Source organism: Megascapheus bottae, chromosome 20 (genome assembly GCF_031878675.1).
Source record: "Megascapheus bottae isolate mThoBot1 chromosome 20, mThoBot2.hap1, whole genome shotgun sequence".
NCBI classification, from domain to species: Eukaryota; Metazoa; Chordata; class Mammalia; order Rodentia; family Geomyidae; genus Megascapheus; species Megascapheus bottae.
This window is the reverse complement of record NC_143528.1, coordinates 29455742-29478278: the sequence shown is the minus strand read 5'-3', so window position 1 is coordinate 29478278 and position 22537 is coordinate 29455742. Positions and strand designations below refer to the sequence as shown.

At 38.2% G+C, this 22537-nt stretch overlaps 1 protein-coding gene and 1 long non-coding RNA gene across 2 annotated transcripts in view; one reads left to right on the top strand and one right to left on the bottom strand.

Annotated features, from left to right (window-relative positions):
• Positions 1-4810: 4810 nt before the first annotated feature.
• Hpf1 (histone PARylation factor 1) lies at positions 4811-20376 on the bottom strand. Its single transcript, XM_090354200.1, has 8 exons — positions 20251-20376; positions 17020-17179; positions 15485-15674; positions 13563-13661; positions 10998-11148; positions 9051-9138; positions 7394-7566; positions 4811-5058 (listed from the first exon to the last, which is right to left on the bottom strand). Exons 1-8 carry the CDS (start codon positions 20374-20376, stop codon positions 4927-4929), a joined length of 1119 nt encoding a protein of 372 aa, XP_090210326.1. The 3' UTR covers positions 4811-4926.
• Positions 20377-20701: 325 nt separating this feature from the next.
• Positions 20702-22537, top strand: part of LOC150049327 (uncharacterized) — a 101926-nt gene continuing 100090 nt past the window's right edge. Inside the window, exon 1 of the long non-coding RNA XR_016538986.1 lies at positions 20702-20753. This is a non-coding gene — a long non-coding RNA (uncharacterized LOC150049327). The remainder of the gene's footprint in view (positions 20754-22537) is intronic.

Genomic DNA, 22537 nt, shown 5'->3' with positions numbered 1-22537 from the left:
TTATACCATCACGGAAGGCTTGGGACAGCACACACACCAAATCAAAGGCTGGCCAAACAGGTAAAATTTTGAATGAAGTGTGAAGGAAATCTCCCAGCTGGTATGCTGTGTCATTCAGAATCAAAAATTTTTGACTTTAAAGGATAAACAGTCTTTATTTTTTTCCTCATAGACTTACGGAAAATGTGACCTGGTCTTATGCAAATTTTCTATTTCTAAAACTACTACTAGGGTATACAAGTGCTGTTCAGCATAATTAAAGAATGCTGCTGCTATGACAGTAAAGAGAAGGAAGTGTTCTGTTTAGCTGTATCTGGTATTAATTGCATGATAAAACACTGGAATTTTTTTCTTGAAATTAGATAAGTCATTTTCTTTCTTCAAGATCCATTGCTGACACTGAAGATGAATTGTAATTCATAACTTGCACTAAATGTATATTTCTTTTCTTAAAATTTACCATTCTTATTTATATTTTTATGGATTAAAATTTATAAAATACAGATCAGTTAATATCGCACTTAAATAATTTTACCTTTTTAATGTGATTTTTTATACACTAATTCAGACTTACAAACATGGAGATACGAACAAAGTTTACAGTGGAAGCAAGTGTTTAGAAGAGGTGGTTGCTTTGCTGTGATCTGGTGTGTGCATAAATCTTTATCTGATCTCTCACTGCCATTTCCTGGATTGTCTTTTGACCTGTCCATTTTGGCCTACATACTAGGAAAACTGAAACCACCACAAATTACTCAATAGATTAAAACCCAAAAGTTAGTGTTAAAAGTTTTTGTAGAAAACCAAAAAAATAAGAAAGAAAATAAATTAGGTAATAGTTAAAATTCTCATCTCAGTATAACCTTTCATCTCTGGGTAGATCATATTCATTTTTTTGAAGTGTTCTATGATGATTTGAATAACCACATTGCACATTTTTATAGAGTAATTTAAAATGTACTAGAGTTATGTTTAAAATGTTTTAGTTTTAGATTCTGTTTAATCATGGTAATTCACTACTGGCAAAGGCAGTTACTCAAAGGATTGGCCTAGCCTGTGATTGTACATTTTTGATAGGCAAATGAATTTTTGCAGACATTTTCTGAAACATAACTGGCAATGAGCCATTTTTACATTTTGAAAGATGCTTTACTTCCTAGTTAATGCCTGCAGCATCTATAAAACCATGTAAGATCTATGTGATCTTTGAAGACTTTTACGATCATAAAGCCATATTAGTGACTGAAAGTTGAGCAAAATTTTAGGAATTTTGTGAAACATTCTTACTTGTGCTGTCTGCCAAAAATTAGTAAACTATCCTCAGTATTTACTTATTTTGGCAGATTTCAAGTTTTTGTCACAGGCCTTTCAAAGTTCTTTTGGACATCCAGAGTGAAGATTTCTAAATGATGGTTCTGTTATATCTTCAACTTTTATTTGTAGAGCACTGCTAGACTATGAACTCCTTAGCCTGGCTGACAGAAAACTATGCTGAGTTTTAAGCCTTCAAAAGAGAAACCAGTGTTTTTGCAAATAGCTGCCTACATAAAATCCTTATGGATTAAAATCCAAAATTTTCCTTTTAAATTCACACCTGCATTCATTGCCCATCTTTCATCAGAGACTGACTTTTCAGGGTGGATATTAAATTTTCTTTGGCATATTTGTTTCTGGTACATCTTACTGCTGAAATGCAGGAAAAGTGCTGTATTTTCAATGCATTCTGAGGTTTTGTTTCATTCTTCCTTTTGACATACTTAGGTTTGTCTGCTTTTCAACCAAATGATGAACTAGTGAAGACCATAAAATACATGTGCCTAGCTAATTGGCAGACTAATTGACCAATATAATAAATGTAGCGCCTTATTTGAGTACCCTCTTTGAGAAGGTATGATGAGAATGGGCAAGAGTGTCAGCATTTCTTCCTCTTTTTTTCACTTTTGGTTTATGAAGAATGCTTAGTTCGTTAATCTGTGATGTTGCCTAGAGCTGTATTTATCTGTTTTTATTTATACTAGTGTAGTAAAGCTGCATATCATTACAGTAAAAATGATTACTGTGATGAGTTAATCAGAAAATCTATTAAAATCTATATGACACTGTGTGGTTTGGCCTTTAATTAACCTGGAACAGCCCTCCCTCTGTACTGCTGGCTACACAGGGTGACAGTGTAGGCCTGCATGCCTGACACACACAGCCAGCCTCAAAGCGTTGATAATTATAATATGCTTCTCAGGTTACAAAGCTATGTCTCTATATTTTTTTTTAAAGTCAAAGAAACAAAAACAAGTCTGAGAAGAGTAGATGGCTGTGCAGAATAGCCAATTGTCCATGCATGTCAGTGAAAGGTGTAACTCTGCAGAATTTCAGTTGTATCACTTTTCAAAGGTGTCATTTTAAAAAGAGAAAACAGGCATGAAGAGAAAGGTTAAATGACTTATCTGCTATAAAAAATTACCTTGAAAATATTCTGGTAACTGAAACACTGAATGAAATTTCGGTCTGAATTATTAAATGTTCAATAAGGAAAACACTAAAAACCCAGGACAGATCTTTTTCTTCATTTGTTCATTCATTGAATATTTATTGAACTTATTGGGTATTAGGTACTAAATTCTGTGTTTTTGAAATTTATAGTGGCTTGTCTTTGAGAAGATTCAGGTAAGGAATTCCCAAGTTTTAGAATGTAGAGGTGATTATAATGGAAAAGTGAATCTAAAGCCTGAGTGAAGCAAAAAGCAAGAATGGAGTGCCTAGAATGGGTTGCTGGTAAAACAAAAGATGGAAAGGCGAATGATATTTAATGTAATTTAGGTTAGGGAGGTTTTCCTTGCATTAACCAGTTTAAATCACTGAAAGGCAATGAACTGAGAGGAAAGGTATTGGATTAACACATCAGTATTAAATAAGAATCTTGATGGTAATAGTGTGACATAAAGCCAGCACAGTCTGTTTGTGCTACCTTGAGGGACTTATGCCCTTGCTGAGTAGTATCTACAGCAGCATTTCACTAATTTTTTTTTTTTTGGTCAGTCCTGGGCTTGAGCTCAGGGCCTCAACACTGTCCTTGGACTTTCTCAAGGCTAGAGTTCTACCACTTGAGCCTCAGCACCACTTCTGGCTTTTTTTTCTATGTACGTAGTATCGAGGAATCAAACCCAGGTCTTTGTACATGCTAGGCAAGCATTCTACCGCTAGGCCAAACTCCTGGCCTGATTTGTTTTTTTGGGTCATGGGGCTTGAACTCAGCCTGGGTGCTGTCCCTGAGCTCTTCAGCTGAAGGCTACCATCCTGCCCCTGAGCCAAGTCCCACTTCCTGTTTTATCTCTAACCTCTAGGAGTCTCTCGATCTTTTAGTGGCTTTGAGCCTTGATCCTCAGATCTCAGCCTCCTGAGTAGCTAGGATTACAGGGTGTGAGCCACAGCACCGGTACTGATCTTTTATAATAAGCTTTTCCCTTGGGTGTATGCCTGGGCATACAAATCCATAAGACTACATACAAATCTGTAAGACTTATCTCCATTTAACAAAAAGCTGGAATTTTAAGTGTAGGTCATGTACAGTGTCATCTGAGTGAAAAAGCTGAATATGAGGTTTTGAGTTCATGCCCCACAACTGTGTGTGCGCACATGTGTGTTCCTCTCCCACCAAAAAAAAAAAAAAAAAAAAAGCTCGTAGCCTAACTGGGGAGATGAGACTCACTGAACATATTTTAAAAAGTAAATCTTTTACAGAGCCAGGTGGCAGGTGACAAGTAAGACTTCTGGAAACCACTGATAATTCAGCAAAAGTTCTTTGGGTAAATCTGTACAGGTCAGAACAGACAACTTGAGATCTTTTCTAGCTTGAATTCGATATACAGATGAGGCTCTTTTGCATGAACCACCAAATTTTATGCATCTTGTTTGTACTTAGCTTTTTTTTTTTTTTGACCAGTCTAGGGCTTGAGCTCTGGGCCTGAGCATTGTCCTTGAGCTGGCTAGAGCTCTACCACTTGAGCCACAGCACCACTTCTGGCATTTTTCTATGTATGTGGTACCAAGGAATCGAACCCCGGCCTTCATGCATGCCAGGCAAGCGCTCTACCACTAGGCCAAACTCCCGGCCCCTGCACTTAGCTTTTAAAGTAAACTATTCTTGCTATGTTAAGGAGATTTGAGCCTGGTAAATCACAGCTACCCACTGGTTTGTACAAAAAATGATTTTCAGTGGTAAACTAAACCTAAGTTGATATACAATACCACTTATTGTATTAATGTAACTGTTTTGTAAATCAGACTCCAAGCCTAAAGCAAGAAATATTTTAAGCTTAGACTGCTAAGTAGGATAGTATGCATGAGTTACTTGGAGATAACTATAAAATGCAATTTGGTAGGTATGGGGTCATTTGCTCTACACTAGTCATGGTTATAATGTGAGTTTCTATGTCCCTCTTTACCACTCCTTAAAGCAGGAGTTGTTTAACTCAAAACTTACTGTATTGTCCATATAAAAAATATATCTTGGGACCAGAATTTAGAATATTTTCATACATCTACTTTATCAGTTCAGCATCCCTTGTCCTGAAACCAAAACGCTTAGAAATTCAAAACTTTTCAGCATCATGTCGGTACTCAAAGGTTTTTGACTTCAGAATTTGGATTACTTAGTACTCAACCCACATTGAACAGAGGACACAGGTAGATAATAGTCTGGTTCTCCAAATACATTAGACAGTGACTACCCATGACATGCAGTGTCTTCCAAAAGACAGGGTGTCACCAGATAAGATTATTTTATTATACACAAAAGACAGGCCAGAATAGCCTGTCAGTTTCTAGTAAATGTTTCCATTTTTTCCATTTATTTTCTGTGTTCATTAAAAAACAATCTCCCAAGTCTGATATAGCATTTAAAAATATACACCAAACAGAACAAACCCTTATTTATTCTGAAAGTTGGTCTATGTTCTCTCTACTTCTATTTGCCAGATGATCTTCAATAATTTCTGCAAACAGATTCCTCTTCAACAGATTGTACGCAAGAGGTAAAAGCTGGCCAGCAACTTTATGAAAATACTGAAAGACAAAAGAATATAACATTAAATAAAAGAACAGATGCACTAAGAGGAGAAAATATAATGAAAAGGTCCTTGTGTTTACAAAACCTACTTTCCACCATCATGTTAACCTTGCTTACAGGCTCAACTGACTTCGACTTTGGGACAGGTACTTGGTATTCTGTTCAAGAGGGGAATCGTGCATCTCTAAAAGACTAATGAAAATACCTTGAAGGAAATCCAGAAGAAAACAAATATTTAAGTTCTTCTGTCTTAAATTTTATCAACTTTAAAAAAATCCTAGACTATGCCTTATCTTTTCTTTCTCTTCAGTATATTTCCATTAGCTTTATTCTCCTTTGGAATGCTGAATGTCACTGTCACTCTCCTGTATTCCTTGAACTCATTCTTCTCCTACCAGAAAAACACTTCCTGTTGAGTTACACCCTATTTTACAGTGCTATTGCATATATGTATAGTATATAGTACTTACCAATACAACATTGTCCGTAACAGTGAACATTCAGCATTCAATGTGGTTAAGTACTGTGCTAGTCAATCCTTACATATAATTCTCACAAGTTTCTCACAAGTTTCCTATTTAGCTGGCTCACATTAAAGCCTCTACTTATTTGTGGGCTAAGTCTTTTCTGGCAGATGAAGCACTCTCCTGATTGCTGTCATTCTGGCTGTTAAAAATATTTGATTACTTTTACTGGTAACAATCATGTATGAGGCAAGCAGAGAAAGGCAGGGCAATAAGATTTATCATGGGGTTCCAGAATGTGTTCTTCTGACCAGTGATGTCACCTGATAAACTAACAACTGCAAATTCTCAAGATCTCTTCAGAGCTCAAAAACATGGGATGAGAGGCAGGAGAACATTAACATGGGGAAACCATGTTGAAACAACAGTTTTGATGACTTTGATGCCTGCTAAAATTAGCTACTAGATTAGTCTTGCCCTTGGTGTGGTCTATAATGTTGCAGTCACCATCACCTGGGATTACCTCAGGAATATGCAGAGCATCAGATCTCAAACCAAAGAAACGTATTGGTATTTTAACTAGCTCCAAGTAACTCTAAAGCACTGATTTAAACACTGAGTCTAGAATCAGATTGCTTTTGTAAATTTGGGAAAGATGTTCTGCCTATTTGTGATTCAGTTACAAAGTAGCTTAAGTGAGAAGCAGTCTATATGTGCAAGTGTGCACATGAGCAAACATTTTATAGGTAAATAGACAAAGATGTTGGAAAATCTACATAGGTAGGTACTCTTAAAACCCGCTTAGCTCCAGAAACATGTTATAGCACCTATGCAGCTGTTGTTTTTCTTTATAGCACCTATGCAGCTATATTTTTTAATGAGTAAGATAAAAATAAACTATCATCCTACATATACACCATCATCCTACATATATACATCATTCCCCACCCCCTCTCCTGCCTTTATCAAGGTTTGACTTTAGGGCCTTATGCTTGCTTAGCTTTGCTGACTGGCTCTGAGTCACTTAAGTCACACTCCTTCTCCAAACTAGCAAAGAGTTGAGCCTAGGAGTCTTAACAGATTTTGCCCAGGCTAGCTTCAGACTTCAATCCTCCAGAACTCGGCCTGAGTGGCTAGGATTAAAGGTGTAAACCACTAGTACCTGGCTAGGGCACAATTTAAATTAGTATTTAAGAAATTTTATCAATTTAAAAAAGAATTCAAGCATGATAGCAGATAGCCTTCCCCTCACTACATTCCAAAATAAATGGAACCATATTGGCACCTTGGCTCATGCTTAAAATCCTAGGTATTTGGGAGGATTGCAGGTTCACAGTTCAAAGCCAGCCTGGGCAAAAAGGTCTGTGGTTCCACCATAAAAACAAAAACAAACTGGGTACAGTGGAATATGCCTGCCATTCCAGCAGTATGGGGTGGCATAAAGTTGGAAGACTGAAGTCTAGGCTGGCCCAGTGAAGAAAACAGACTACTCCAAATTAAGGATGAAAGAACTGGGAATATAGCTTCAGTGGCAGAGAACTTGTTAGACAAGAGTGCGAAGTCCTGAATTCATCCCCATTTTTTTTTTTAAAAAAGGAACATAGACACGTTCAACATTCAAATGATATATTCCTATTATGTCTAAATATAATTTAATATAAACCTGAAGAAAATATATGCATCATTACCAGAATAAAAGTTTCAAATGAATTTTTAGACCATCTACTTTGAAAAGTCACTTAAAAAATACACTGAAATACAAGGTAGATCCATATGCCAAATATATCCATGTACCAAATGCAATATATTTCCAAATACAAATGTGTGTACATTTGCAGTAGGAGGTGGGAGGCAGAGATTTACTCACATGTGAACCATAGCAAAAGAGGTCCATTCCCAATTCAAGTCCCATGCCATAATCGCATTCATCATTAGCAAACTGTACAAAGGTCATCATTTCCTGAATAGGAGCAAATGCCTTCAGCCTTTCCTCATCATTTGCAGCCTCAACAATTGATTTGCAAATTCTCTTAAGGTCAGCTGAAAGAAAACGATACAAAGGGGACATTGTAATTGAGTATAACTTTTTTTGTCAGTCCTGGGGCTGAGCACCTACCCTGAGATTTTTAGCCTAAGGCTAGGTCACATCACTTGAGCCACAGCTCTACTTCTAGATTTTTTTTATCTTGGTAGTTAACTGGAGATTAGAGTCTTAGACTTTTCTGACTCTGCTAGGATCTTAGCTGCCTTAGTAAGCTAGGATTTCAGATGTGAGCACTTGGCAAAGGTATAGCATTTTTTAAAAAAGATTCAAAGTGGGCTTTCTTTCCTCATTTTTTCTTCCAGTTGACAAATCTGCCATGCTACATTTTTGAATGGCAATTTTATCATTTTCCTACTTAGGATTCAAACATAAAATATGGCTAAACAGAAAAAATTTGTTTTAGCAAAGTGTGAATATTTCAGTTATTAATTGAAATCAAGAGGATTTTTTTTTCCTTAAGAGTTTCACCATGTAGTCCAGAATGACCTTGAACTAAAGGAATCTCAGACCTTAGCTTCCTGAGGGCTGCAGTCATGATGTCAAAGTTCCTCAAGTATGCTAGTATAGAAATCAGCAAACTGTTGTCAAGCCTAGCTCACTTCATTTCTGACTGCCTTCAAAAAAAGCAATGTTTCACATTTACAAATGGTTAGAAAAGAATATGCGGCAAATGCTGTATGTAGCCCACAATGTGGAAAGCACTTGCTATCTGGCCCTGTCTAGAAAGTTGGCCCAGATTCTCAACCAATCCATTATGGGTTAGATTTAAAAACAAAAAACACTTTTTTTTACATGTCCTATTTTTAAAACAAAATCAAAACACCCTTATTTAAAAAAAAAAAAAAAGCTAGAGCCAGGCACTAGTGGCTCATGCCTATAATCTAGCTACTCGGAAGACTGAGATCTGAAGATTATGGTTTGAAGCCAGCCAGTTGCTGGAAAGTCAGTGAAACTCTTATTTCCAATTAACCACCAGAAAACTGGAAGTAGAGCATTGGCTCAAAGTGGTAGAGCTCTAGCCTTGAGCAAAGAGCTCAGGGACAAAGTCCAGGCCCTGGCCAAAACAACAAAAACCCAACCAAAAAACTAGAGACTTGTGAATTAAAGACAAAAAGACAACAATATAAAAGAATTTCAGAATTCAGAATTTATTCAGAACTTAATTTCAGAATTAAACTGTAAGCTGTAGAAGTATAGCTAGGGCCAAAGTATACTCTGAAGTAAGAGTCTAGGGAAAATTCATAATGTTTACTTTAAGACTATTAAAAGAATCAGTGACCTACCAATTCAATTTTGTCCTTCAACATTTTTTTCATTATTTTCTGAATACTAATGTATCAGATCTAAAGATGCAAATGAAACTGAATGTACTAAATATCTAATTAGAATTTTGACAAATCCCACATTTGCTCTTTAGGAGTACTCAATAAGGGAAGCCTTTATGTATACATCTATGCACAAGTTTGCATATGTATATTACCATCTGTTTCGGGGAGCTCTCTGTATCCAACATCATTTTTATCTACTGGAACAACCAGGCCTGCACTATGAAAGGTCTTTGTAACAACCTAAGGGAAAAAAAAAATTATAGTGAATAGGCCAAATAAAATTGAGCCCAAAAGGAACACACACACAAAACTTGAACACTACTGCCAAAACATTCAATAATATTACATGTAATCTGAACTCAGATGAATTTTTAATACTATTTCTTTCCTTTAAAATTAGGTAAAAGTAATTACAAAACAGTGAAATAAATGCATCATTTAGAAATCTGCTCCCTATTTGGTTAGGGAAGAACCCCAGTGCTTTCTATTACAGGAAGTGAGTCAAAAACTAGTCTCCAAGACTCCAGAATCTTGTAGGTAAAAATCACAGGAATATGAAATCTAAAAGATAGTGCTCTTGGAGGGGAGGTGAGAGAAGGAATTGAATTCAGGGCCCCAGGTTTGCCAGATAAGTCTTATCACTTAAGCGATGCTCATAGTCCTTTTTGGTTTTACTACTCCAAGAGTCTCACTTTTTGTCAAGGCTGGCTCAGATTGTGATCCTCCTATTTATGATTCCCACATAGCTGGAATGAGAGAGGTTATTTGCAGAGCCCAGTTTTAATATCCTTTAATTTACACCAGTGGCATCTCTTTTTCTCTTTCTCCTCCTCCTCTTCCCCTCATCTCCCTTCTTTCCTTCCTTCTCTCTCCACTATACCTGGCCTGTGTCTTGTCTTTTTTTCCCCTTCCTTGTTTTGTGGTACTGGCATTGAACACAGGGCTTGCTAGACAGGTGAAATGCCTTTTCCACTTGAAGAATGCCTGAAGCCCTTTTTGTTTATGAATAGGGTCTTGATAATTTTGTGGAGGTTGGCTCTGAACTCAATATCCTCCCATTTCTGCATCCCAAGTACTTGGGATTACAGGTATATACCCATATACCTATATGCCCAGCTCTTGGGTCAAAGGAAACATGCTTCAATATTCTATTTCTTTGTAAAGTCCAGTGAAATCTTCCAAGGCAGAAGACATAATCAAAAATAAAAAATAATCTCCAATTTTAAAGTATTTTTACCTATCTCTGGTACCTAAAAACTTGCTTACTCTCATAGTTCTACTTTTCATTTTCCTGTCTTTTACTAAACCACCCAGAAAAGAGACATTATTCAAAAGAAGTTTACACAGACACATACTCACGGAGAGGCTTGGTTTTGAGTCCTAGGACTTGAACTCAGGGCTTAGGTGTTGTCCTGGAGCTTTTGTGTTCAAAGCTAGCACTCCACAACTTGAGCCATAGCTCTACTTCTGTTTTTTTTTTTTTTCCTCAGGTAGCTATACTAGCCTTGCGCAAAAATGCTCAGAGACAGTGCCTACGAATTGACTTCAAGCCCTTAACAACAAAAAAGAGTCTCACAGACTTTGCTCCTCAGGCTGGCTTTGAACCACAGTTCTCTTATCTCAGCCTCCTGAGTAGTTATAAGGAAACAACCACCTAAAAACTGGAAGGGAAGCTGTGGCTCAATATGGTACAGTGTTACACTAGTCTTCAGCAAAAATGCTCATTACCCAGACCCTGATTTGAAGCACTACAACCAAGAACTAAAAGAAATTTAAGTAAAATTTCACTTAGCCTTACAAAATGACTGGCTGAAACAATAGCAAGATCTGGTAAACACTGCATGAGTTATGCAACTATAACTGTGATTTGCCTTGTTCCTTTATGGAACAAACTGTGTACCAACTTACAGGAGCCCTCAAACCATGACTCCAGTGCCATCCTCCTGGAGATTCAGGTGTTGGATACCCCAGAAGGGCCTCCACTGCCCTGAGGAATAGTGTCCCAGCTCTCTGAGCCAGGGCTACAGAAGAATAAAGGAGAAAGCAAGAGAAGATCTGCTACATAGCACAACAGTCAGACTAACAGCACAGAATTATACTTTTTTGTCTCTCTGTTTCATCTTCATCGTTCTCTGTTCCAGTGAATATCCCAATATTCTGGCTGCTTCTGTGAGTTTTTCATCGATGCTTTTCAAGAGGCTGATTTTCTTTTTATCTGTTACTTCTTTAAGTTTTTTCATCAAAAATAATCTGAAAAGTAAAAGCCTTATTATATAGCTGGCCACTATACACAGAGATTTAGGCAGCTAAAATAAAAATGTCAAATCCAGTAAGAAAGTCAGAAAAAAATCCGGTAAGAATGTCAGCAAAATACTCATCAGTAGTTCTCTCAAAATTTCTATCAAGAGATAGTAGTATAATAAAAAGCTACTCATCAGAAATAGCAAGTTACTATGGTATTATATATTTGAACTACTCAGAAAAACCTGGAAGTGGTGCTGTGGCTCAAGTGAGAGAGAGCTAGCGCAAATAGGCTCAAGGCCATGTTCAAGTCACAGGACCCGCAAAAAAAAAACAAAAACAAAACTTTTAGTTTCACTGCTTGAATATTACGACTTTGTGACTTTGTTACCTAGTATATTGTATCTGTTTGTTTATTTGAAATAGGGAAAGGAAGGGGGGAAGATGATTGGGGAGGGGTAAGGGGAGGAAAATGGGGACAAAAACATGAGAAGGGGTATAAATGTGCAAGAAGTAATGTACCTACTACCTCACGAATGTAACTGTAACCCCCCCATACATTATCCTAACAATAAAATATTTTTTAAAAGGTATTTTGGAGAAGTCTGGAATAAGAGGAGAAAATATTATATAGATAAAAAAAGGATTTTTTTTTTTTTGCCAGTCCTGGAACTAGAACTTAGGGCCTGGGCACTGTCCTTGAGCTTTCTCATGGCTAGCACTCTACCATTTGAGCCATAGAACTACTGGCTTTTTCTGTGTATGTGGTACTTAGGAATCAAACTTAGGGCTTTGTGCATGCTAGGTAAGCACTCTACCACTAGGACATACTCCCAGCCCCAGGATTTTTTTTTCTTTTAAGCCAAAGGACACCATTAAGATATTTAAGGTTTTTTTTCCCAATATTTTATTTTTTAAATTTTATTGTTGGGGTGATGTACAAAGGGGTTAGTTACATTCATCAGGGAGTGGGTACATTACTTCTAGAATATTGTTACATCTACATTTAAATTTAAATGATTTTAAAATGTTAACTTCAAATCTGTGCTGAGATACACTTAGAAAATATAGTAGAAAGTGATGCTAATTTATAACCTTATATAAAAGCATACTCCAAGAAAATTTCAAAAGAATATAAATCCCATATATTATTGCCAGTTAGAAATAATTTATATGCAGGACACCAGTGGCTCATGCTTATAATCCCAGCTACTCAGGGGGCTGAGATCTGATCGGAGGATCATGATTCAAAGCCAGACCAGGCAAGAAAGTCTGTGAGACTCTTTATCTCCAATTAACCACCAAAAAACTCAAAGTGGTGCTATGGCTCTAAGTGGTAGAGCACGAGCCTTGAGCTGAAGAGCTCAGCAACAGCACACAGGCCCAGAATTCAAACCCCATACCAAGAAAAAGAAAAAAGGGAAAAACCAGAAAGAATTTATATTTATCAGAAATGCATTGAGATTTTTGCTAGTAGTATAATAAGAGTAAAAACAACTGGAAACAGCACCTTCTTTAAGATGTAAGTCAATCCCCTTCCTCTGCACTCAGTTCCAGATTGTAGGCAGACACTAATTTGTATCTGCTACCTACACAACTGTACCACTGGCTGAATACTATAAAAGCCTTAAATGTTTATACATTTTCTTTCAGTGTGCTTCTTCAGTCCTTCTTATACATCAGAAATCTGAGTCACAAAGGACAGTCTACTTACCCAGCGCACTAGCATGAGTGCATTAAGGAACCACAGAAATCCAGACCACCAAAAACACATTAGCCATAAATGCAAATTACTGATGTCAGATGTGAACCAATGTTCTCAACTCTCTGGTAAATTCTGCAGTAGGGCCTTCAGTTACTCTATGACACTTACTTGCATTCGTTAATACATATGGAAAGGGGCTGGTTCTCTTTGCCATACCTTAGTGTTCTTTCTAGTCAGGTCTTGTACAGTCATGAAGTTCCTGTATCACTTTCATTTCATTATTTTGACTATCTCTTAGCTTCGAATCTACTCTCTAGTACTAAGTACAAATTAATAGAAGCGTTACTTACTTTCTGCCATAGTTAGGATTGAATCCAGGCAATTGCACATGGAAGGCAAACAATACTGCAATACACTTCCAACCCCACAGTTAGGTTTGAATCCAGGCAATTGAACATGGAAGGCAAACAATACTGCAATATACTTCCAACCCCAAATTAAACTATTTAATTACCTAAAAGCAACTATCTATATAAAGGTATCTTTTAGTGGAGTAGCAAAACAGAAGCATATAATAAAACTATCTAGAAAATCCATGGAAATAATCTCTAGACATCTACAACCTTGACTTATCCTAATTCTCTTCTGTAATTACTGTAATCATATAGACCACTGTTTAACTGAACACAGGAGAATCAAAATAAAAGTATTTCCTTACTTGACTGCAGCAAACATATTATCTCCACTTTGAACAATTATGCAGTTTTTCTTTGCTTCATTTGTACCAATATATGCAGGAAGCTCATCAGGAGAATCCCTGTTTTAACATAATATATTAAAAATATAGCATTTCATAATTTATATTATCAGGCAAGTAGAACTTTAGTTTATTACTGAGTTTATACCTATAAAAATGAAATAAACTTGCTAGGCTTCATATTCAAGTTTCTTATGAATCTATATGACAAATCTTATTCATACAATGGAACTTGAAATTCAGATTTTTAGTGTCTACTTTTATGGCCAAATTCAAACAAGGAACACAGAATGTCCTTTAAAAAATATAGAGAATTTGTGAAGTAATGCACCTTCTGTCTGGCGAATATAACTGTTACCCTTCTATTAGTTACAATTTAAAAAAAAAGAAAAAAGGAAAAAATAAGCAAATGCACTAAAAACAAAAAAGAAAAAGTAGAGAAAACTACACACAATCACTGATCACCTTCATTTTAGAATCTGCATGAAGGAAACCAAAAATAAAAATGATAAAAAAAAACAAGGCAGAGGACTATCCAACTTTATAGTGATTAAAGATTCCCTTCATGGATATAATCAAATCTATTTATTTTAGAAACAAGCAGTTAAGCTATTCCGAAGGTCCTAGTAAGTTAATGTCAGCAGTTGTAAGTTAATGTCAGTAAGTAAAGCCAGAAGCAGAATGTATATACAGTAAGCCAGTTCCTAGCCCCAGGAGCAGTCTTCTGCACAGTACTTTGTGGGTACATTCCATCTTCCCCACCATTATCTTAAATTTAGTTTCTACCTTAAGCACCACCACTGGTACCAGTGGAAAAGGTCTTCTCCCCTTTATAATGTCTATTTCTTAACACTGTAAGCATCTCTAGGTATTCATTTAGCTCTCCTAATATTCCAATCAGGTTTGTACAATTGTTATCCCCATTGTTCAGAAGAGGAAAGTGAATCACAGAATCATATCCACTAATAACTAGCATAGGTTCACCAAGATAATAAAGGGTAGGATCAGTCTTTCTGGCTCCAGAGCCTCTACTCCCAACCCCCTTCCTTCAAGGCAACTTTATTAGCTTCATGAGAAACAGCTGAAGTTTGTGACAGCTCATTCTTAATTACCAGATACCTGAAAGCACATGAATTATTTAAGCAAAAGGAGAGTTTTTAGCTACTAGGGAAGCTGAGGTGGGAAGATTGCTGGAGTCTAGGAATTTGACATCAACATGGGTAATATAGTTAAAACCAGTTTCAAAACAACCCCCTTATACCAGCTGCTCTAAACTATTTCCCCCTTAAGAAGCTTTTTGCAATCTAAACGGGGAAAACACTATTTAAACAATAGTAATAATAATAGAATAGCCGCCAGGCGACCACACGAGGTGGCTCATGCCTGTAATAATCCTAGCTACTCAGGAGACAGATCTGAGGACTACAGTTCAAAACCAGTCCAGGCACTAAAGACCCTGACATTTTTTTCTTTTTTTTATTGTAATTAATAGATGGTACATTACAACTTCTCATAAGACCCCGAAACTCTTAGCTCCAATTAATTACTAGAAAACCAGAAATAGGGCTGTGGCTTAAGGGGTTGGGGGGTAGGTAGCCTTGAGCTGAAGCGTGCAGGGACAATATCCAGGCCCAGGGTTAAGGCAGTAAGCAGCCTTTAACTGAAGAGCTCAGGGATAGCACCCAGGCCCAGAGTTCAAACCCCACGAAAGACAAAAAATAGAATAGTAATATTCGACCTAAAGGATTCATCATCCTCGGGTAGTTTAAAAGTAGCAATATCAAGAATAGAAGGTTCGTGTTATTTTGCAATAAGGGAAAAATGAGCTTTTTACCATGGGTAATGTCAGTAGATTTTACTGCAATATTTTAAAGATTCTTTACCTGAAATATCCCATGTGATACTGAGTTTTATTATCTCCAATAATAATGGTTTGGAACTCAGGGGGATCATAATAAAACCTCCAGTGAAGATTAAAATTTAAATCTGTGGATTTTTTCTTCGTTTTATGTTTTCCAGCAAGGATATCATAGGGACCCACTAATCGAAGTCCAAGGCTTGTGGAAAGTGAATCTATAAAGAAAGTTAAGTTTATTCAGGAAACACATTCTGGAAACAAGCAGGAAATAACTTTTTATTTGTAAAGACATTCTGAACTAATATCCTAAAACCAAGCTTATCAAATTGAAAAAAAAATAAAATCTTTGCAAACATGTTATCAATACTCAGTGGAAGAAAAATTAGTGTTAGACATATGACATTACATTTAGGATTTCCTTTTAAGTTTATTACTTAGCATATTTCAAACATTGCTAAAGCTCAAGACTCTTTTGCATTCTTACAGTCCTAAGAAAGCCACAAGCACTTTTTCTGCCTCAATATGACAATTTCAAATTGAGAGAGAGACAACAGAGATAACACACGAAAGAAAAGAAAAAAAGAAAGGTAGAAATTCCTTTGCTTTCTCTACAGACAGACAGAAATTCCTTTTCTTTCTCTCTATTCCTCAGTTAATTACCTTGCCAGATTCCCTGGATTCTGGCCAACCACTACCCCTTGAAAAATCCCATCTTCTTTCTCCAAATACAGACTACAGAGGTCCAGTGCCAAATAAAACCTTAAATATGTATTTTAAGTGATTGCATGGCTGATTGTCTCCCCCTCCCATTCCCTGAGTTTTTCTTTTGCCGAGGATCAAATCCAGGATTCTGTACATGCTAGGTAGGCAAATGCTCTACCACTAATATGCATTCCCTGCCCCACATTGGATTGTTCCATGATTTGCTTTTTTGTCCTTCTTTCTGTCTCCACTTATATTTTCTCCTATTGAAGAATGTCATGAAATCATATGCTATTGCCAATACAATAGCTAACAGTGGAGTATTTTTTTTTACTATTAAAAACAACTTTTTCTATGAGTTATTTTTATCCTTGTTTTAATTTTTTTTTTTTTTCTGTGGGTCACGGGGCTTAATCTCGGCCTGGGCTCTTCAGCTCAAGGCTACCGCTCTACCCTACAGTCAAGCTTCACTTCCCATTTTCTAGAGGTTAATTGGAGATAAGAGTCTCAGGTTCTTTTATGCCCAGGTGGCTTTGAACCTTGATCCTAAGATCTCAGCCTCCTGAGTAGCTAGGATTATAGGTATGAGCCATGTGCCAGGCTCTTGTTTTAGTTTTGTCTTTTTTTTGGCCAGTCCTAGGGCTTGAACTCAAGAGCCTGAGCACTATCTTTGGGCTTTCTCAAGTCTAATGCTCTACACTTGAGCCACGGCGCCATTTCCAGCTTTTTCTATGTATGTGGTACCAAGGAATTAAACCTGAGTCTTCGTGCAGGCTAGGCAAGTACTCTACATTAGGCCAAATTTCTGGCCCAGTTTTCTGTCTTTTCCATTAGCTCTATGATTATGGGGCAACTTACCAGCTGGGTTTTCAGGATCAAGTTCTTCACAGAACTTCCAGAAGTGATAGAAATCTTCAGGTAAGGAAAGCTTATAATGATTTTCTATTTCTCTTCGAAGGTCATTGGAGATATCAGCTTCACAAGATTTATACTTCTTCACATCAACTGTTTTTTCACACTGAAAATTAGCATGTACAACTTTAATTCTTCAAAAGTAATTTCAGTAATACTTTGCATAGCTGTCTTCCTCATTTACATTCACCCATCTCTATGAACTTTACGCATGTTTTAAACATTCTTAAGGGTATTATTGTATTAGCTGGCCTCAAACTCAAGATCCTCTTGACTCTACTCTTTAAGTAGCTAGGATTACAGATGTAGTTTAGGACCAAGTTATTGTCCTCCTTTTATTTAGAGTTTTAGATCAAATCTAGGTTCTCGAACATGCTAGTCAAATACTCTATCAAGCATTTTTGTTTTTTTTTTGCAAGTCCTGGGCCTTGAACTCAGGGCCTGAGCACTGTCCCTGGGCTTTCTCAAGGCTAGAGCTCTACCACTGAGCCACAGCACCATTTCTGGCTTTTTCTATGTGTATGTGGTATGGAAGAATTGAACTCGGGTCTTTGTGCATGCTAGGCACTCTACCACTAGGCCAAAACTCCCGGCCCCTCTACCAAGCATTCTATACCCCCTCTGAAAAAGGCTTTAAATGGCAGGATTGGGTTGTAATTTCTAGTACATCTGCTATATAATTGTGCTAGCTTTTATAATGTTATTACCTATCTAATACATTTCTGTAATGACGATATACTTAAGTTGGAGGCTACCTTTTTTTACTTTTCTAAACAGTCATCTGTTTTTCTTTCTGGGAACTAGTTCGCTTCTTTTTGGATTTTTATTTTACCTCTTTCTACCAAGATCACTGTTCCTAACAACCAGGGGAGAATCTGTCTTCTACTCCCCTGCCCCCATGATCTGTTATGGACTTGGGAGATAGGAGTGCTAGGGGCATCCATCAGGGCAGAAGCCAGGGCTGTTGCTCATCATTCTAAAATGCACAGGACAGGTCCCCTCAACATACTTAACTGGCCCAAACATCCAACAGAGCTAAAGCTGAGAATTCTGATCCAGATGTTTCTCATATTCTTCCACTTCTCTCATAGGCTCGTTTATGTGATGCAACTTTAGGTAACAAAGTCTATACAATGAATTTGTGAGTCAGATGACAAATAGAATTATCCTGAGCAAAGAATAATACATGAAATGCCTACCAACAGAATATGGTTTCAAGCAATGGGGTATTACGTATAGTAGTGTTTGCTATGGACATTCATCTTAGAATAATGAAGTAAGTCCTGAAGCACATGCATGATTAAACTAAACAAATATTATTTATGTATACACATATAGGAGATAAGAGTTAGAAAAGTCAAGGGAGAAAACAAAATTCAAGATGGTAGCTACATTGATAGGGGCTACGGAAGAGGCAGAGAGTTAAGAGAGGAAGAGGCAGAGAGTTAAGAGAGGAACAAACACATGTATACATGTAATTATGTTTCAGTTCTTCGGTTGATCAATGTACTCAGAAGTTTTATGAAATAAAGAAAGCAAAAGGACTAGAAGGCGAAAGGAGTAAAAATTGATCAATAACAAACTGAATACACCAAAGATTATTACATTCATCTGAACTCATGAAAAAGTTAAATTGAACAAAAGGACTTGAAATATGGATCCCCAAACAGATGTCAATAATAGCAAACAATTACTGCAGTAACAGCAATTATTGCAATAATAATCTTAAAAACAATGAGTATGTGCACTTATCACTGTCTTATGCACTTTTATGGATTCATTTAATCCTCAGCATTGTGAGCCAACATTATTTTATGGATGATGAGAAAACTAGAAAACACAGAGAAAGGATTTACACTCAGGTTTAAATCTGGCTCTAAAACACCAATTCTTCATTATGATGCTTATTCAAACTACACATACAGAATAGAAACACAGTAAATCCTAACCTACCCTGTCCTGTGTTAAGACTTTCAAAGGCTGTGTTTTTCCTAGTACTAGGGCTTGAACTCAGGGAGCCTGGGCAATGTCCTAGAGCAACTTTGCTCAAGGCTGGCACTCTACCACTTAAGCCGCAGCTCTGCTTCCCACTTTTTCTGTGATTCACTGGAGCTTCACAGACTTTCCCGCCTAGGCTGGCTTTGAACTGGGGTCCTCAAATCTTAGTCTCCTGTGTAGACTATAATCAGCCACTGGCACCTGGGTAGTACTTTTTTCTTAATTAAGCTTATTGTAATGCCAAAAGCACTGGCCCTTCGAAGAGAGAAACTTTTCAGCATTACTACACACCCACACCAGTTTAACATCTCCATATTCCTCACAACTAGAACTGGAGACAGGAGACAGCTGTCCACTTCAGATGCCCCACATCTTCTTGGTGTTCCTGGAAAGCATCGCCCAATATGAAAAAATGTTCACAGACCTTTGAACAATGTCTCACCCGGTTCAGTTTTAACAAACATTAGAGCAATCTTTGCAAAACTTCACCCATCACAATGACACTTCTTTCCCCTTCTGGCTACAGCCAGAAGATTCTGATTTCTAAAATCATAAAATTAAGAAAATGCACATACTGTTTCCCCTCACTGGTGCCTTTGCCAGCTGCCTCTCATTTCCCCATCTCCCAGACTCTGCCAGGCTTATCGCTTTTGAGCGCCTTTTTTTTTTATGTCGGAGGATTTATTTTTCTTCTCTGCCTTCACAACCTTTTCGACATGTTGAGTTTCCTGAAAGTTTTCCTTTACTAGAATTTGTCAAATCTCCTTCATTGTTTCCATAACTATTTTCTACACATCAGCGTTATAATCTCAAGTTAAAAGGGGGAGCGAGGGTACAGTAAAACCCAAAATCACTGTACCCGGCCTGCTCAGGCCAGGGGCTCAACACGTAGCTCCTCTAGAACCGTTATGTTTTCAACGTGGCCGGATGGAGGGATGGACTGTCAGTGACTTTACCCCGCTTCCCCACGAGCAGCGCCAATAGGAGGCTGGAAAAGGGCCAAGGTCCTGGGCTCCGGACCCGGCTCCAAGCGGGCCGGGGCAAGAGGTCCGGAGCGGCCCGACACTCTGGGAAACCCGCGCAGGCGTTCGCGGATGGCGAATGAATGGAATGGGCCGCCCTCGAAGTGCTGGCTATCAGCTAAAGGCCCCGCGGAGCCCGCACAGTTCCGTGGAGTACCTGCTGTCCCTCCCCGCCGAGCCGGCGCTTCCCGCCTCGGCCACCGCCACCGCCTCTGCCTCCGCCTCCGACCATTCTGCAGCGGCAGCGCCTGCCGCGACCGGTATTCCGGCTGCTTCCGAGCATCCCCAGACTGCTTCCGGGTTCAAAAGCCACCAATCCGTAGGCCGCATCGCCGCGGGCGCGCCAATTTAGAGGGGAAGCCCCGCCCATCGCCCCGCCCCCGGAGGCCCGGAGCTGGGCCCCGCCCACTTCCCCGCGGCTCGTGCGAAGCGGGACTCCAGGGACTCCGCCCCCTGGCCTCGCCATCCTTCCGGGACCCGCCAGAGATCCAGTAAGGTGGCCTAACTTTTCATGTCAGGTGTCCACTGCTGTCCAGGTTTACTGTAGGATCCTCACTTCAGCCTCTTCATGGGTGGTTTAAATCATCAAAAACTTCGTTTATTTAAAGTTTAACTCTTCACTCCCTCCCCCTACTGTTTTTACCTGACGCTGTCCCTGAGGTAAATCAATCCCCTTCCCCTCCCCATTCCTGAGGAGAATCAACCTCCTTTCTTCCTCCCCCCCTCCTTTCCCCTTTCCTCTCCCATCTCCACCCTCTACTTCTTCTCTGCCACTTGGGCTATGTCCTGTTCCTCCTTGAGCTGTATTCTTCCAGTCAGAGTCATCTTCTTGTCCTGAACTCTACTCCCTGCGTGGAACTTCCTCCACTAATTGAGAACACTACAAACAGTTGCTGCTTTTGCTTTTTTTTTTTTTTTTTCTCTCCTCTCCACCCCCTACCACCTATGTTTTGGCCAAGCAATGAATTCTATCTAGGTTGAAAATAATTTTCATCAAGAATTTTGGAAGGCTGGGAATGTGGCTTAGTGGTAGAGTGCTTGCCTAGCATGAGTGAAGCGCTGGGTTTGATTCCTTAGTACCACATAAACAGAAAAAAGCTGGTGGTGGTGCTGTAGCTCAAGTGGTGGAGTGCTAGCCTTTAGCAAGAAGCTCAGGAACAGTGCCCAGGCCCTGAGTTCAAGCTCCAGGACTGGCCAAGAAAAAAAAAAGGATTTTGGAGTGTACCCTTCACAATATTTTAGTTCCTAGTGTTATTGAGAAACCTTATGCCATGATAGGTGAATAATTTTTATATGTTAATGAATCTGCATTCTTCCCCTCCCTGCTTTGTGTCAAAATAGGATCTCCTCTAAATTACCAGTGTTTTGAGACAATAATTATGCATTTTTGATCATAGGTCTTTTTTACTTTTATTGAGCTCGTGTTCGATTTCCAATCTTTTTATCAGTACTGGGGATAAGGACTAAGGACTAGTACTTAGCTTTATGCTCAAGGCTGGTGCTTTCTAACTTGAGCCACAACTTCACTACCAGCTTTTTTGTTGGTTATTTTTAGACAACAGTCTCACAGTCTTTCCTGCTTAAGCTGGCTCTGAACCTCGATCCTCAAATCTCAACCTCCTGAGTAGCTAAGAGTACAGGTACGAACTGCTAGTGCCTTGTGTCTTCTTATCTTTTTTTTTTTTTGCCAGTGTCAGGGCTTGAACTCAGGGCCAGAACACTCTCGTTGGGCTTTCTCAAGGATAGAGCTCTGCCACTTGAGGCAGAGCTTTTTCTATGTATGTGGTACTGAGGAATCAAACCCAGGTCTTCATGTTTATTAGGCAAGCACTTTTACCAGTAGGCCAAACTTCCAGCTCCTTCTTATCTTTTTTATTATACTTGACATGTGACTTTTCCAACTTGGATAATTCTATGAAATTACTTCATAATATTTCAATTTCAAATACTCCTTTTATTCTGTTCTTTTTATAATGTTACACTTTCTTTGAATGTAGCTCCTTTGATCTCCAAAAGTATAAATTACAGGTTTAAAACGAAGTGTTTCCTATGGTAACTCTGCCTTGATTTCCTCAGTGTCTTTTCACTCTTTGTCCTTTACACTAGAGGCCTTCTTCTATTTGTGTGATGATGCTTGCTGCCAACTCATATTTGAAGGTAAAGTTCTATACAGTAGAGCTTTAGGGGACTTAGGGCTTTCCAACTGCTAGATAACATATAAGATGATGGAACAAAGGCATAGGTGTTGGTTTCCTCCCAGAGAGTATTCTTCTAAATACTTGATTTGAAAATATCCTTATAGACCAATGAGGAAAAGAGCTGGGGAATCTTAATAATTTCAGTAAATACACTGTACTAGCCAGGAGTCTCCAAAGAAACAACCAATAGGATATCTATCTACTTATTTACCTACTTATCTACTTACCTAGTTATTTACATGTCAT

Bases quoted from the DNA above. Each gene is read 5' to 3' on its own strand.
- Hpf1 (XM_090354200.1), bottom strand. From the start codon at position 20,376: ATGCTCGGAAGCAGCCGGAATACCGGTCGCGGCAGGCGCTGCCGCTGC. The intron at 7,567-9,050 runs GTAATATACATA...GTTTTCTTTCAG, and splicing joins AGAGCTCCCCGAAACAGATG to CTGACCTTAAGAGAATTTGC. The intron at 5,059-7,393 runs GTGAGTAAATCT...TTTGTCTTTCAG, and splicing joins TCTTTTGCTATGGTTCACAT to TATTTTCATAAAGTTGCTGG.